General features: G+C 56.0%; 5 protein-coding genes across 5 annotated transcripts; 2 read left to right on the top strand and 3 right to left on the bottom strand.

The window, feature by feature from the left end:
• Nucleotides 1–9: 9 nt before the first annotated feature.
• On the top strand, nt 10–1,614 carry CkaCkLH20_02653 (uncharacterized protein; the record flags this gene model as incomplete). Its single annotated transcript, XM_038885372.1, has 1 exon — nt 10–1,614. One exon carries the CDS (start codon nt 10–12, stop codon nt 1,612–1,614), a length of 1,605 nt encoding a protein of 534 aa, XP_038749303.1.
• A 498-nt stretch (nt 1,615–2,112) lies between these two features.
• Nucleotides 2,113–3,115, bottom strand: CkaCkLH20_02652 (HMG box protein; the record flags this gene model as incomplete). Its single annotated transcript, XM_038885371.1, has 2 exons — nt 2,113–2,511; nt 2,594–3,115. The coding sequence occupies 2 exons, from the start codon at nt 3,113–3,115 to the stop codon at nt 2,113–2,115; spliced, it is 921 nt and encodes a 306-aa protein (XP_038749302.1).
• Nucleotides 3,116–3,826: 711 nt separating this feature from the next.
• CkaCkLH20_02651 (proteasome A-type and B-type) lies at nt 3,827–4,775 on the top strand (the record flags this gene model as incomplete). Its single annotated transcript, XM_038885370.1, has 3 exons — nt 3,827–3,856; nt 3,922–4,069; nt 4,162–4,775. The coding sequence occupies 3 exons, from the start codon at nt 3,827–3,829 to the stop codon at nt 4,773–4,775; spliced, it is 792 nt and encodes a 263-aa protein (XP_038749301.1).
• A 496-nt stretch (nt 4,776–5,271) lies between these two features.
• On the bottom strand, nt 5,272–13,972 carry CkaCkLH20_02650 (glucosamine-fructose-6-phosphate aminotransferase; the record flags this gene model as incomplete). The annotated part of the gene is made up of 8 exons (XM_038885369.1): nt 5,272–5,492; nt 5,546–7,122; nt 7,216–7,447; nt 7,559–7,629; nt 12,537–12,653; nt 12,717–13,173; nt 13,239–13,640; nt 13,762–13,972. The coding sequence occupies 8 exons, from the start codon at nt 13,970–13,972 to the stop codon at nt 5,272–5,274; spliced, it is 3,288 nt and encodes a 1,095-aa protein (XP_038749300.1).
• An 868-nt stretch (nt 13,973–14,840) lies between these two features.
• Nucleotides 14,841–16,430, bottom strand: CkaCkLH20_02649 (uncharacterized protein; the record flags this gene model as incomplete). The annotated part of the gene is made up of 1 exon (XM_038885368.1): nt 14,841–16,430. One exon carries the CDS (start codon nt 16,428–16,430, stop codon nt 14,841–14,843), a length of 1,590 nt encoding a protein of 529 aa, XP_038749299.1.
• Between the last annotated feature and the right edge of the window lie 234 nt (nt 16,431–16,664).

The following is a 16,664-nucleotide window of genomic DNA, read 5'->3' as shown; positions in this document are numbered from 1 at the left end:
GTCGTCGTCATGGAGACGAATGACAACATCGAGATCTTAGTGCACGTCGCAGCTCCGTGCAGGGCCGTTGACGATGCGCGATACAGGGCCCTGGCGCAGGCATATCTCAACTTTCAGCCGGGAGGCCGGACAAAGATATCAGGCGGACAACCACAAGGAGATGCAGACGCGACTATTCCCAGCTCACTGGCTGAGCCAGCACCCTCACCATACATACCGTTTCACGCACCGATTCCCAGCAGCGAGGCAACTCAACTCCCTTCGTCGCCACCTCAACCGCAGTATTATCCCCTGGGCCACTCTTTTGGAAGTGTACAACTTTCTTTCGGGAGCGTGTTAGACAACAGAAACTCTCCGGATCTCGGCGGGGCTGCGCGCGAGCAGGAGATAGTCCCTTCATCTCAGCTGCCAACACAGACACAAGTTGCGCAAGATAGTTGGGTTGCGCCACCGAGCGTCATTGATGACTCGCAGCCTGTCAATAACACCAGTCTTCTTGAGTTTTCCTCCCCAAGCCGGTTCTTTGAGCATTTGGCCGATCAGTTGGAGAGTAATAGGGACGGACGTTCCCAGCGGACGCCAGTGCAGAGTCAACGTCGGGCTTTGCACTTATTGGAGGAAGTAGAGGAAGAGCCTGAGGAGAGTCACAATGGAGATGAAGAAGAACATGAAGAAAGAGAAGAGGATGAGGACAAGGAAGAGAAAGACAACGGCCGCAAAGAAGAAGAAGAAGAGGAAGATGATGATGACGATGATGACGGACAAGTCGTCCTCACCACATCAAGCGACGCTCCAGCACCCGGCGACATCCCACCGCCGGCTCCATCCCCTCCAGCAGGAAACGTGGTCCTGGAAACCCCGTTCCCAGCTCGCAAATACCCACAGCTTCCGAGCTCCCCGTTCGACCAGATCATCCAGGACACGCCTTGCCAACCCTCAAAGAGACAGCGCCCATCCTCGCCATCTCGCGCGGCGACTAGCGATCCAGCCCCCTCTCCAAAACGACATAGGCGTTCCGCGCCAATATCGGAGTCCAGATCAATAATCCAAGCCGTCTCCATAACCGAGTCCGCAGACCACGGCGACGTCTATCACTTCATCCGGCCCCCGAACCAGCGTCACCTAAACTACCTCGACCGCCTCGAGATCCACCCCACGGGGCCCCCCGTCGGCAGCACCCGACTCACGCCGGACGACCTCCTGACCCCGCGGCTCAGGGACCTCGCGCGGCAGCTCAACATCTCGAAGCGCTACCGCCCCGCCGAGCAGGCGCGAGAGCTGCGGCCGTTCGAGAGGGGCCACTGGCTCCTGGACTGGACCACCTGGCGGCCGACGCTGCGCGAGCGCGCGTGGCACTTTCTGACCGACTACATCCTCGACGGCTTCGCGGGCTGGGGCGTCTGGTGCATGCGCGCCGCCGACTGGTCGTGGTTGAGGGTCTACTGCTGGGGCCACGTCGTCGGCCACGTCTACCTAGCCCTGTACCTCGCCAGCGAGAGGGCGTTGAAGACGGACTCGGCCCGCTGGGTGGACGGGGCCGGCGAGGTGGTCGTGATCACCAACGGCCACGAGAATTCCGAGTCCGGCGATAGTATGGAGGACGGGGCGGAATAGCGAGGCGTGCTTTCTTTGCCGGGACGGCATGGACGGCGTTTCTGTCTGGTTTCTGGGGCTAGCGAGGCGTTTTCTCTTTGGTTTTCTCACTTGGATGGCAGAGATTCAAACTTGGAAATGGCGCTCAGTGTTTGGCAACGATGTCACTAGCATTGCAACACTTGAATAGGGTATACTTGCACATAGAAAGCAAATGTGCGTCAAGTTCCTTCGCGGAGCCTGTCATTTGGTATCTGAACTCGACATGGGAACGCCGTCTCGTCTCGTCTCTGCGCGAATCGGACCAATAGTCACAAAATACCAAAAGCGAGTCTCCAGGCTGTACAGGTGGTGTGAGGAAAGCGATTACAGGCCCCTGCCACCAGACCCCTCCTCTTCACTTCTCGTTCGCAAACAATCCCGGGTAGAAACCATGGAGAACGTCTCTTTAAGCACCTTGACTTCAGCCGAGAAATGGCCAACGCATACGGCCATCTCCACAAAATGTAAAGCTGCACACTAAGCCCGTGTGTGTAAACCGCGGTTCAGCACGTCGCGGACTTCGCGCTCATACCGCTCTCGGTCAACCTTCGCTGTCGCCTCGTAGGGGGCCTTTTCGGATGGCGACATATTCTTCCATTCCTTAGAGATACTCGGTATCGCAAAAGTTGGACCCTGGCCGGCGAACTCGCCGCTGGCCCAGCGCGCTTTGACGAAGTTACCCCAGGCTCCGGTGGGCATCTTAGGCAGGCGGTCATCCCGGATAGGGGAGGGACGTCTGGGTGTGCCGCGCATCTTACGGATGCGCGCGCGAGCATTGTTCGCATCGACGACTTGCTGCGGCGTCAATGTCTTCACCCAAGCCTCGTACCTCGTCTTCTCGTCGAGCTTGATTCGTTCGGCTTCCTCCGCGAGACGCTGTGTGTGTGCAAAGGGATGTATCAGCTCCGCCGATCTTCTACGTCGAGAACAACATTACGGGACGCATTGCGTTGCTTACCTGCTGCTCGTACGACGAAAGGTTCTTGTATCCTTCGGAGAGTGTTTTCATGATCTCCGTCATTGCTTCGCTAGAAGTTCCAACTGCCTTCATGTTCTTCGAAACATACAAAGACCAGGGGGTGTTGGCCTTGTTCTTGGGCTCCTCCGCAAGCAGTGCCGCCTTCTTCCACACCCGCATGTTGAGCTTGTCCTGCTCCTCTGGGGACAGCTCCTTCTTGGGCTTCTTGACGGCAGGCTTCTTCTTGGGTGCCGCTTTTTTGGGTGCCGCTTTCTTCTTGGGCGCAGCCTTTTCGGCCGCAGCCTTCTTGGTAGCGGGCTTCTTCTGACCCTCCTTCGCCGCTGTCGTCGTCTTCTTCGTTTTGGTGGTTGGGGCGGTTGCCTTGGCCGGAAGACGCGCCCAGTGGGTGGTCGAGAGGGCGCGACCGGCGACGTGGGCGATGGGCTGAGACCGCGGGATGGTCAATGGCGCGGTGCGCAGAACCAGGCGCTGGGCGGCCACGCGACCGATCGCTGTCAACATGATGCGAGGATTTTGCTGCTGTGGGGTGTGTGGTGTGTGTTGTGGGTTGAGCTGAACCGAGCTACTGAGAGCGGTGTTTGGTTTTGGTCGGTGTAGTTGGATTGTCGTCGCGATAGGGCGGATCGATGGCGGGGTGTTGAGATTGACTCCGAGCGACGTTCCCGGCACAAACAGGCCGATTGTGAGGAGACGGAGTCGACGGGGGGAGGAGGTAATGGACAACTGCCGTCCGTGGTGTTGACGAAATAATAGACGGGGGGACTGAGAGCATGCGACCTGACCTTGGCCGGCCTCCTTGTTTGTTTTATCTTAACCCCTGGAGCTTCCTGTACCGAGTACTTGTCGACATACGAGCTCAATGAGTTTACCCAGGTAGCCGCTACCTTCCTCACCTTTCCACCACAACAGCTTTCCAAGCTGACCTTTTTCGGTAAGCCTACCTACACTACCTACCCAACTTGCAGCCCCATTTGTCAGGCACCACCCTGACGCAGCGGCAGCAGCTAGCAACCTAAGCAGCACCACAAGCACCTGGCAGCCGCCAGCAGAGGCATCCACGGGACGCGAAGCTCAGCAACCCCCAGCTACATCTACATACCGACCATCATCAACCCCAGTAACGACACCTTCCCGCGAACGAAAACAACGCCCGATTTTTCCATCTCGACCTCCGATTCCTTTTCAATTCACCTTTACACACCACCAGCAATCATGGATCACAGACCGCAAGCTTGGGGCCGTGTGAGCATCACCCTTCCCGTCCTCAGCCTCGCATCGTAGACTAACAAACCGAACCCCTCCCGCAGCCCAGAGACGACGTCTACGGAGCCTACAATGCCTCCTACATGAACCCCAACGGTCCCAACCAAGCGACACAAGCACCCATCGTCACGGGAACATCAGTCATCGCCATCAAGTACAGCGAAGGCGTCGTCATTGCCGCCGATAACCTGGGTACGCTCTAACCCACCTGCCACCCCTCCAGAACAATCCCTCAAAGAACGCAATCGCACCGATCACGAGACTAACCACACGTGTTCGAACAGCATCCTACGGCTCCCTCGCCCGCTTCACCGACGTCAAGCGTCTGCGCAGCTTTGCCGACTCCACCGTCGTCGGCTTCGGCGGCGACGTCTCCGACATGCAATTCCTCGACCGCCACCTCCAGTCCCTCGACATCGAGGAGTCCTACGACCTGTCCACGGACCAGCCCGCCCGCCTCAACGCCGCCAACCTGCACAAGTACCTCTCCAAGCTGATGTACAAGCGCCGCTCCGATTTCGACCCCCTGTGGAACCACCTGCTGGTCGCCGGCCTCGACGACGCCGGCAAGCCCTTCCTCGCCGCCGCCGACCTGCTCGGTACCACATTCACCTCCCCCTCTTTGGCTACGGGTTTCGGTTCTGCCCTGGCTCAGCCCATTATGCGTCGCTACGTCCCCGACGAGGAGGCTGCCGCCAAGCTCTCCAAGGAGCAGGCCATCGACGTCATCAAGGAGTGCATGAAGGTGCTCTTCTACCGTGATGCTCGCAGTCTGGACTCATACTCTATCGCCGTGGTCACCAAGGAGGGTGTTGATCTGAAGGAGAATGAGAAGTTGGAGAAGCAGAGCTGGAAGTTTGCGGAACGCATTCGTGGCTATGGCACGCAGGTCGTTTGAGGCGGAAATGGACAGACATGATGGGAATTAGAGGAATGAAATGACAAATACCGGTTAACTGGGACAGCCGCATACAATTGATCATGCGGGATTTCTAAACACGACTCTAGAGGACGAGGAGAGCACACCCCAGGGCGACCGACGACTTCCGTCACACGTGTCATCGACATCACGAGCGGGGGCTAAAAAGATGTGCGAGTGTAACACTAAATGAAATAGACAATATTGCTTTCATTGCTTGAGGCTATCCTTCTTGGACATTTGACCTCGAAAACACGCTCATTTATCTTGACAGGCCCTAAATCTACCATGCTGGACCATTCCCTCTTTTTCAAATACCCAGTAATACATCCGAGGGCCCTTCGTCTGTTTGCCTCCAATTGGCCCGCTGACATTAAGGGCCCCAGGGGCCAGCCTCCCTTTTGGCAACCCGACTCCTATGGCAAGAGAAGCGCCCGACAAAGAAAAAAAACTAATCCTTCACTGTACAAGTCGTTTACTCGACGGTAACGGACTTGGCCAGGTTACGAGGGAAGTCAACGTTCAGACCCTCCATAACAGCGAGCCAGTAGGCGATCAGCTGGAGGGGAATGACGTTGAGGATACCCTGGAGAACGTCGACGTTCTTGGGGATCTCAATCTTCTCCGCCTCGCTGGACTTGAACTCCTCATCGGCAGGGTTGCAGATGACGATGGGCTTGCCGCTACGAGCAATGACTACGAGATGAGTTAGCATTATACGCAATGATACCGGCTTCATCCAAACTTACCTTGTTGGTAGGCGTTGAGCGACTTCTTGAAGAGGTTGTCGCGAGTAAGAATCATGATGATAGGCAAGTTCTCGTCGACGAGGGCCAGAACACCGTGCTTCAGCTCACCGGACATGACAGCCTCGCAGTGAAGGTAGGAAATTTCCTTGATCTTCAGTGCACCCTCGAGGGCAGTAGAGAACTGACTGCCACGGCCGAGCAGCAGCAGGGACTTCTGGTTCTGGAAGGTCTTGGAGCAGAGCTCCTTGATAGACTGGTCCTGGGTAAGGATGTCCTTGATCTGCTCGGGGATCTTGGCGAGACCCTCCATAATCTCTTCACGGCGCTTCTGCTTGGAGGCGCGGTCCTCGCTAAGGGAGAGCGCAAACATGACCATGGCGATGAATTGCGAAGTGTAGGCCTTGGTGGATGCAACACCGATCTCAGGGCCGGCGTTGACGTGGACACCGCAGTGGGTAAGGAGGGAGATTGAAGAACCGACGACGTTGACGATACCAACTGTCAGGGCACCACGCTCCAAGCAGTAGCGGAGAGCCATGAGAGAGTCAGCAGTCTCACCGGACTGAGAGACGAAGACGCAAGTGTCGTCGCGGAAGACAGGAGCCTGTCTATCGAGGAAGTCGGAAGCCAACTCGACGGCGATAGGAATCTCGGCCAGCTCCTCAAACGCACCACGGACAGCCATGCATGAGTGATAACTAGTACCACACGCAATAAAAATGATTCTGCGGCACCGACGAATAGTGGAAATGTAAGAGCGCAGACCACCAAGAGTAACGGTCTTGTTGGCAATGTCGAGACGACCTCTCATGGTGTTGACGACGGACTCGGGCTGCTCGAAGATCTCCTTCTGCATGAAGTGGTCGAACTTGCCCTTCATGATCTCTTGGAGCTCGAGCTCCAAAGTCTGAATGGTGCGCACGTTGGAGCTGCCATCGGCCTTCTTAAGGCGGTGAATGTTCAGGGATCCCTCGTGGATGTGGGCAATGTCGTCGTCCTCGAGGTACATGACCTTCTTAGTGTGCTCGACAATAGCGGACGGGTCAGAAGACAGGAAGAACTCGGTGGGCATGGGCATGCCATCGTCGGTCATGAATGCACGCGACTGAGAGCGGTGCAGAAGAGACTTGTCCGGGGCGCCCAGCAGAGCATTGGGGTTCAAGAAGTTGTCCTGCTGCTTCTTGAGAGCATTGTTCTGAGAGGCGGCCTCAGCGGGGAGAGCAGACTGCTCGTCGGCGTACTCAACATCGACGAAGTCGACCTTCATGCGCTTCTGGGTCTTGACACCAATGACAAGGGGAGAACCCTTGCGAGCAGCGATGACCTCGTGGGGGTAGTGGACGGACTTGATGAGAAGACCGTAGGCACCCTCGAGCTCGTTGATGACAGCCTTGGCGAGGTCGGTGAAGCCGACCTTGGGGTGCTGGTCGTACAAGTACTTGGCGAGCTTAGCAATGCACTCGGTGTCGGTGTCGGTCTCGAACTTGAAGCCCTTGGCGCCCAAGAGCGTCTTCAGCTCCTTGTAGTTGGTGATGATACCATTGTGGACGACGGTGAACTCCCACGTAGGGTCGGACCTGTAGAAGAAAGGGGCTTTGTTAGTGGCCGAGTCATTGACGAAAAGGAGGCTTGAGAAAGTTTGCTGTTATTCTTCCTGGGCGCACGCGTACCTGTGGGGGTGGCAGTTCAGACGAGAAGGGGGGCCGTGAGTAGCCCAGCGAGTGTGGGCGATACCGGCGTGTGAGTCGAAGTACTTGGTCTCGTCGACCTTGGACTCGGCGATGAGCTGCTTGAGCTTGGCAACCTTGCCAACCTCCTTGAAGGCGAAAACCTCGTTCTTCTTGTCACCGTCGACAGCTAGGCCGGCGGAGTCATAGCCACGGTACTCGAGACGGGAGAGACCTGGGAGAGAAGAAAGGAGGACTCGTCAGCAAGAAGGACGTCAAGGAAGGATTGGGTGGAGCTGGTTGGGTGCAATTGGAGCTTCCAGGAGGCGGTGTACGCAGAACTCACCATTGATCAAGGTCTCGAGAATGAATTTCCTGTCCTTCTCCACCAGGTAGTTGACGTAGCCGAAAATGCCACTGTTGAGAGAAGAAGACTTGTGTCAGCTTATTGCTTACTGTGTTGCCAATGTCTTCCTGGGCGTATGCCTGGCCCCCTTTTTTCAGCTGGCAGAGAGCGCATGGAGGGGCCCAGGCTACTGGCAAGCTTTCAGGAGAGCGGGGGAGAGTTTGGAGAGACATACCACATGTTGATTTCAACGCAAAAGAAGAGCTAGAAAAAGACGTAAAGACCAATTCGCAGATAAGAGACCTAGGCGGGGAGATAGGTCTGGAGGAGGCGGTGAGGGGTATCAAGAAGAGCGAGAGAGACGGATAGTTGGATCGAGAGAGAATGAGCAGAGCAAAGCAGTGGAAAGGAGGCGGGAGCTGAGCTGCTTTATGTGTGCTAAACAACTGGAGAGAGGAGGGGAGGCGTGTATTGTGTACGTGGAGAGAGAGCACGCAGTAGCAGTAGCGCCTTGAGGTGTGGAGGTGGGCGGTGGGCGGGGTGGTGGCAGGGGCGTGCTCGTATTGATGGATGACGGAGGGGGAAGGGGGGGAGGGGGGGGGAGAGAGAGAGCACGGGTTGAGGTGAGAGGTATCCGTAGACGTCGGCTTATTATTACCTACGCTAAGGCAGGCCAGGTATGAGACGGGATGGAGGCAAGAAAGAAACAAGACAGCTCGTGATGAATTGATGTCCTGGGGAATGCAACCTGTGCGGCTGCGGCTGAGTTGGAGTCGTGGGTGAATTGTTTAGGCGTGGTAGGTGTCGAGACCGGGACTGGTCCGATGTCAAGCAAAGTCAGAGAGCTTAAATACATGTCTACGTCAAATGTTTGACCCGTGAAAATGAGGCTCGGCGAAGAAGCCGACGCAGATGTAATTCGGACGGCGAGACAGCAATGACCACAGCAGATGCAGGTCGTTTCTTGGGTTTGTATGATTGTCTTGCAAGCGGGCAAAGTAGCTCTGTTCTCGTTCCCGTTCCCGTTTGGATGTCTGGGCCTTTAGTCTGGGTGTATTTGCTCGCTTGCGTTGGATGTTTGGGATGTCAGCGAAATGCCAATGGAACCATCTCTACAGAGTATCCGTACACGGCAGAGCAACGTGTCTGACATATCTCGACCAGGATGGCATTGTCAGGATTCAACAGGCGCTGGGGCAACGAATGGATCTGGATTCGATGGAGCACGTCGGCAGCAGTGCGTAACAGAATACCTTAGCAGAAGAAGCCAGCAAGGCACAAGAACTGGACGACAGACACACTGGCGGGAGTGACAAGGTCTACCTAGGAAACAAGACGGCGGACCTGGCCAGCCAGTCGACAGCTGAGAAAGCACGAGTGAGGGGCAGCTCTGGAGAGCCCCACCTTACCGGCAACCGCACCTTCAGTGTACCACGACCACAGGTGCACACTCAGGCACAGGCACCTCACCTAAACAAACCCAACGTCTGAAAATGCATGCAAGACTCTGGAGAGTTGCAAGTCAGGTCTCCCCGACAAGGCTCAAGGAGTTCCAGCCACGCAGGAGCCACCCCAATTACCAACGGCAGCATTGTGGTTCTCCATGTGCCGTACCTTAACTTACATCCGCGACCAGAACTTGGGTCAAATGCCCATCCTCGACAGGAATATCCCAGGTCTGGGCTGAAGCCTGACAGTCTGTGCCTTGGTGGCCTCGCGGGACATGTCATGGGCAGTGACATGTTCAGAAAGTCCAGACGCAGGCTTGGACCGTGGCGCCATTCCCTGACTGGCTCAGCCATTCGGCTGCTACGAATACTCCGTACGGATACAGAGGAAGAGGATGCCAGAGATCGACCTCGGTACGTACCGCCAACAATATCGTGGAGCGGGAAGGTCTTTGCTTTTCATCTAACACGCTGTTACGGATACAGTGATGCACCAAGGACGATCTTCTCAGTGTCCCCTCAATGGCCGTTGGTTCATCTCATTCTCATGGGAATGTCATGTCGGCCACCTTGGAAAACAGCATGTCAATCCAATCATGGTCCGGGCCCGACTGACCTCTTCAGATTTAAGAGCATCGGATGCCACCATCGCCTGTTCCCGTCGTCTACATTCCAGCGGAAGCCGCTAGGAATTCTACAGCATCCGCCATGTCTGCATTTGCTACGATGCGCTTTCCAAATCGGAAAGCTTCCCAGGCACTTGTCTTACCAAACCAAGGTACCTTACCTTCAGCAGAAAACACCAACGAGACAGGCACAAGCTCTATCACGCTCTTTTCTCGGCCACTCTCACCAGTCTCAACATAACGACGAGACCGAGGCAGGTACGGTAGTCTTCTCTCGCCTCCTTCGTACCTGACGTGTCCCTACGATGCGGTAGGACTACCATACTAAGGGAGGTATGGACCACACGCCCCTATCGTCCCATGTGGCCCCCAATCCCGCCGTCCAATCCTCTCTCACCTCATTGCAAGACACCTCACCCAAAAGCACTTTGTTTTCCCTATTCGACTTACACACATTGACGAGGCGGACGACTTATTCGAGCCAACCCCGAGGAAAGCAAAAAAAGGGGGCATCTCGAAGATACAAAACCAAACAACCAAGTCCGCCGTTAACACCAACGTCCGTCTCCGTCCCCGTCATTGGCTCTCAATGCGGCAGTGAATGCCCTTTTCGTGTCGCCTCAGAAGCATCTTTCTCTTGGGGTTGATGCGGACGGCTACCTGCCTTCGTCATTCCCGACCCTACTCGTCCTCCCGCATCCGCTGGTTCAAAGGCCTTGGTGTACGCAGTACGAATATTTCGAGGGGTTCCATCGCCGACATCATCGCTCTTGACCCCGTCCCTTTCGTATTCCCTGGTCCCGGTCCCCAGTTCTCTGGGTGCAGACACCTTGTTTGTCCAACGCTAGAAAGAATCCAGTGGGGATCGTCGGCACTGCGACGCCTGTCGACAAGAATTCCTGATGTCGGGTCCCCTGATTTCTGCTGCTTGCTTGGCTCGGCTCGGTTGCTGGTTGCACCCATGGAGGGGAACCGGGGTGAACGAGGCCGAGGGTGGGGGGCGTCCAGGTACGAAAGAAAAAAAAGGAAGGGAACAGCACACTAAAAAAGGTACAGCCTCAATGGCAATCGTGAGAACGGACCAAAAAAGGGGGCGACCTGTCGTCCACTCCGAAGACCGTATAAAAATCTCCAAAAATAACATGCCGCACCGACGAGTGAACCCTGCTAGGTCGCTTCTCCTGCAAATCACCATCTGGCATCTCTCAATGCCACTGCCCATCGCAAAACTCCATCGATGTCGACCCAGATCTGGGAGCCTAGGGCGCGGCGGCAGACCAACACGGCCGAGCGAAGCTGCCAGGCGCTTGTCGCGCGCTGCCTGGGCCTCTGAAGACCGTTCTGATGTCAGATTCCAAGTGGATGCCATGTTCCACGGCCCCTGGAAATGGTAAGATGGACGACGAGGATGAGATGGTGCGGACCACATGGGGACAGGTGCACGACAGCTGCTGCTACCTACCATGACCGACTCCAAAACGATCAGACCAGCGCCATGCAAGGCGAGTCCAAGGTGCTGCTGTCATGATGAACGCCCGCGATGCGAGGACTTGACACGCCGTCCGCATAACACGTCCCGCATGCAGTCGCTCATCTCCAGTCTCGCGGCAATCCTCTCGCGTCGAAAACATGTGGCTGATCTTGATCTCTATTCGTTGCCGTGCGAGATCGACCATGACATGATGTGGTCTCAGCTAGAAACCCCCCCGGCCGCCGTCGTCCGCATGCAGCCAGCTCAACTCAAGCAGCCTCATCCTGCTACACATCCTTTTTTGCACGACGGTGATGGAATCGTCGAATGGCAGACGCGGGATCATGGCATTCTTTCTGATGCCCAGAGCTTACGGATGCAATGTGTGACCACCCACCCCCATTCCCCACCCGTTGGTCAGACAGGATCACTGGCATGTGGGATTTTGTCAGAGAGAAAGCGATCATGTAAGACTCGAGAGAGGCAGAGAGGCATTCAGAAGGAAGCTCTTCGTGCGCCTAACCACACCCCCTCAGCTGTGGATTCGTGGATTTGCGTCCGTCAGACGCTGTGGCTTGCCAAAAGAAATAACCACACATCATACGCCCCCTCTCGTCCAGCAATAATACCCCGTTTCTACCATAGTATGCGCTTCTTCCCCCCAGCCCTACACTGAACTCCGGGTCTTTCGTCCTCTGGGGGTCGGCCGTCGGTGGTGGTGGTGGTCGTCGTCGTCCAATACGGCTCCCTCCCACGTCGCCAGCCGCGGTGGGTTCGGTTCAACAGGAGCAGAAAGCTTGCTGCTGATGGACAGCGGCGGCACGTGGCGCCGGGTGAGCCTTTCTGCCCTGAGTGCTCGTCACATCCATCATGCCAGGACCCCAGCCCCAAGCCGAGGCTGTGCACCATCAATAGCTTCAAAAACGGAGCTTCAGCCGCAACCCTTACCCCAGCTTCGCCAATGCGAGAGGGAGCAGACCCAAAGATTGCCGGGGAACGTGGCAAGGGCGCGCAGAGATAAGAGGAAACGGTTTAGCCTGGGGGGTTACATTGCTGGACAATACGATATCCAAAGCGTCACTTCGCACTCCAGCCCATGCTGGTGATCATCGCAAGGGCGCGGGAGGGAGCTGGGAAACCCCATCAGGCCATCATAGGCCCTCGGTCACCATACGAACAAAAGGTCTCGCCGAGCACTTGGGGGACCGATTTGCTGCTGCCTCTATTGCATGCCGTACGTTTCTAGATCCCACCGCCAAACAACCCCAAACCTGTGACTCGGGTATTGTACACTGTTTAACACATTAAAAGACCTCGCCGAAGCAGCCAAGTAGGTGTTCATCCTAGCCGCCCCCTTCTGACGTCTTTTTGCCCTTCTTCGCCTGTCCCATCCCATGATCATCATCATGGCGACGACGGTTGTCGTCGCTTACAGCTTCTGGTACTCGAGCTTGCCCTCCAGCTTCTTGGACTCGGCAACCTTGCGTACTGCCTTGTTGAAGTCGTCCTGGTTGATCGCGTCCCTGTAGTCCTTGATGGCGAACAAGCCGCTGCAAAAGTCCTCGTGTTAGTGATTGTCAGGGATTCTACCACCGAGAAGGATGTGAACTCACGCTTCCGTAACGACGTTTCTCAAATCCGCACCGTTGAGACCGTCGCTCATCTTGACCACACTCTCAAAGTCGATCTCGCCCTCCGTTACGACGCCAGAGGCGTGGATCTTGAGAATCTCCAAACGGCCGACCTCGTTCGGCAGGGCGATCTCGATCTTGCGGTCCAGACGTCCGGCACGCAGCAGGGCGGGGTCGAGCGTGTCGGGCCTGTTGGTCGCCATGATGATCTTGGTCTTGCCGAGGTAGTCGAAGCCGTCGAGCTGGTTCAGCAGCTCCATCAACGTTCTCTGGATCTCACGATCCGCACTAGTTCCCTCGGAGAATCTGCGTCCACCGATGGCGTCAATCTCGTCCATGAAGATAATGCAGGGCTCGTGCTCCTTGGCGTATCCGAACATCTCACGAATCAGACGGGCTGACTCTCCGATATATTTGTCGACGATCGCTGACGAGACGACTGTTGCGCAGCTGTTAGCATGCTCCCTGCACCAAAACACTAGTAGACAATGTGTCGTTGTGGACTGAGCTTGTACACACCCTTCAGGAAGTTGGTCTCGAGACTGCTGGCAACGGCACGAGCCAGCAACGTCTTTCCCGTACCGGGAGGCCCGTAGAGAAGGACACCCTTGGGCGGCTTGATGCCCACGCGCAGGAAGAGCTCGGGGTTCTTGAGCGGCAGCTCGATGACCTCCCGCAGTTCACGGATCTGGTCATTAAGGCCACCGATACCGGCGAAGCTGACCTGGCCGGGATCCTCCAAGGACATGTTGTAGACGAGGGGGTCGACTTCGCGGGGGAGCATGCGCATAATGGTGAGTGTCGTCATGTCGAGGGCCACGCGGGTTCCCTGCTTGAGCTTGATCTTGTCGACCTTTGATCTGCACCCCACGACATATCTGGGACCAGAAGAGGCCTTTACGATAACTGCCATGAAAGAAGCGTTAGTTGCGGTTGCTTTGGCGAATCAATTCCCGTAAGGGCAGGTGCGTTCGGTGGTGGTGATGGTAATGGTAGCGGCGGTGGGGGGAGGGTTGATGGGACTCACATCTTTCGTCATCGAGCTGCTTCAGAACTTCGCCGATGATCTGACCGACACTCTGCAGGGCCTTGATGTTGTCCTCGGTCCGATCGTACTCTCTCTGCAAGTCCTTGATCTCGAGGCGGAGGGCCTTAAGCTTAGCTTCCCATTCCCGCGATTCGAGCAGCTTGCCCCGGTACGAGTCGAGAGCCTTCTGGCGTTCGTCGTCGGAAGACATCTCTGTGTTATGTGTGTTGTAGAAGGAAGAATAGCTTCGTTGTGTGGTCTCGTTCGGGGATGTAGAGGTGGCGTCGTCTCGATTTCGCTTCGGGCAAGAGGGTTGTTGGTTTGGTGACGGTGGTGGGTTGCGGATGGGTAGCTGTGGTGTATGTAATCGTTGTTTTCGGAGGTTTGACGTGTAGACGTACCTCCCGCTGCAGCCTTCTGCCTCCAGAGAGCACGGCTCAGCTCTAGCGCCTCATCCCTGCACTCGCCGAAGCTCTTACCGTGGGTGCTTATGATTGGCTAGAATGTACCGGGGCGGATAAACCGGAAATCCGACAAGACTCAATTCAGGTCCCGGCATGGCAGAATTTCATTTTCAATGAGGAATTGCACCCGATATGACGGCGTGTTTCTTAGCAGCAAGAGCTTTTGTGTTAGATCTGAGGAACTTCGTAAAGCAAGCTGAAGCTTCTCGTTGTTGCCATGCGTACCATTACGTCAAACCAGGAGCACATATCCCACAAATGAATCGCTAGGAATCAAGAATTCGATCAAATGTCAAGGTCAATTAGGAGGACGAACCTCCAAGTATGTACTTAGAATATTAAGAAACGACAGTCCTAACGCCTGTGTATCCCATATCGTCTTACACGATGATAGATCGACGTCTCATGCTTCAGTCTCCATCCTCCCGGGGTACTAAATATTGATGCGAATAAGTTGCGTAAAGCTGCAGATGCATATATGCGACGCGTGAAATGGGCAATCCTCCCGGGGTAAACGTGTAACAAATGAAAACCAATTTTGCCAGGAACTCCGGAAAAGACGGGTATTTGGGGGGCATCAATCATAAAGATGGTAGCCTGAGATTATGCATGTCCTTAGCCCTCCAGCTCGGACGTGATCTCTTCACGCACTTTGCGGCACCAAGCCATGACGGCGGTCTCCAAGTTAGTCCAGACCTCGGGACTGTTGTTGTAGACGATGCCTAAAGCGTCCACCTTGAGCAGGACCTCCCAACGCAGCTCTGCTGCCTTGGCCCAGTAGCGGATGTTATCGGCGCAGCGGTAGGGCTTCTCAGTGTCTGTATGAAAGGTGGTGATCAGGCCAAAACGGCGTTTCGATAGCTTGACTGCCGCGTTGTGAAGCTCAACAAGTCGAATTCCATTTTGTAGGCTTTGAAGGAATGGCGTGGGCAACTCGGTCGCCGAAGCTGCGGGCGTGTATTCCTCCCACTCAGCCTGGGGATCCAAAGAGGCCATGAAAGCGAGTTCCCTCTCGACTTCCTTGCCAGTCCAATCGCCCTTCATCCAGGTCCAGCGGCTGCGCTCCGCTTTCTCTGCCTCGACCATTTTCTCTTCCGTCTTGAGCATGCTGAAAAGTCCCTGAATCCAGGAGTTGAGGGTGGCGTACTCCTCATCCTTCATACCACCAGCCCACTTGCGGGTCGCCATCTGCTTCAACGTCTCCATAACGTTGAATAGCTCGGTACGGATCTCCTTCTCGGACTTGATTACGTCCAATCGCTCGGGCACCTCGTGAGCAGTGTAGTAGTTCTTGGCAGCACGAATAGCCAGTGTCATGACGTCGAGAATGTGCATGCCCTGAACCTCGAACCAGCCCATGGATCCCTTCTTTGGCGTGCTCTTTGCAGCTTCAGCAGCAGCCCTGGCGTTCTCCTCCTTGCTGTCCCTCGCTTTTTTCAGCGCAGTGCCCGCCTTCTCAAGAGATTCGGTAAGGTCGGTCTTCAACTCCTCAATGGTAGGCGGCTTGGGCACTGGCTTCTCCCTGTGAATGTAGGTGCTAGTAGTGGGCGGTAGCACGTTCGGATCAGGCTCGTCGAAATCGGAGTAGTAGTCATGGTCCTCGGTGGGGGATTCTACCATGGCACCGGCAAATTGATCGCCCGAAAGAAGAGGGCTGAGCGACGGGAAGGACTGTTCGCCGTCTGAACCCATGATTCTCGGTGAAGACATCCCAGAGCTGCTCACAGACGAAAGGTCCAGGCCGCCCTTCGCCTTATTCTTTCTCGCCAACTGGCCGCCCTTGCCGTCGAGGAGTCCAGTCCGCGCAAAGTAGTATTGCAAATGAGCAATGCTTCCCAAGCTCAGAACGCTCTCCCTGTGCCGAGCACTCGCAGCAAAGTCGGTGCCCTGCGGCCGAACGAAACCACGGCGGCGACTGGACTGGCGCTCCAAGCCGCCGCAGGTTGACTGGCGGGAGGAAGACACAAAGCTCAAGTCCGAGCGGCGACTGTAGTTCCCTGAGGATTGTCTGGACGTGCTGCTTCCCGTGCTTCCCAGAGACTCACGGTGGTTACCGCCATCGGTGGCGGAACCGTGAGAGACTGAAGATGCCGTTGATACACAGCGTGTGAGCTCGGGGCAAGCACCGATAGCCGGGGTTGGCGAAACTTCGGGCGAGGGAGAATCGCATCGCAGAGCAGGAGGCACCTCGTTTGCCGTGGCCATGGTTTCGGTAGTGTTACGGGGAAAGTCGAGTATTCGGCTAATCCTCAAGAAGCGGGGGGCAAATGTTGGCGGTGCCCTTGAGATTATAAAATGCGGTTAACGCTGTGGTAGCGATCGAGCGGAGGGTATGTTGATGTCTCGTCTTAGCTGTGTCGATGGTGTACTCGAGCCATGCGCCAGAGAACGTGACGGTGCACAGAACAATATCGCAGTATGGTATGTACAGAGCTAGGA

This window comes from Colletotrichum karsti, assembly GCF_011947395.1.
Source record: "Colletotrichum karsti strain CkLH20 chromosome Unknown Scaffold6, whole genome shotgun sequence".
NCBI classification, from domain to species: Eukaryota; Fungi; Ascomycota; class Sordariomycetes; order Glomerellales; family Glomerellaceae; genus Colletotrichum; species Colletotrichum karsti.
This window is presented reverse-complemented; position numbering and strand designations above follow the sequence as displayed.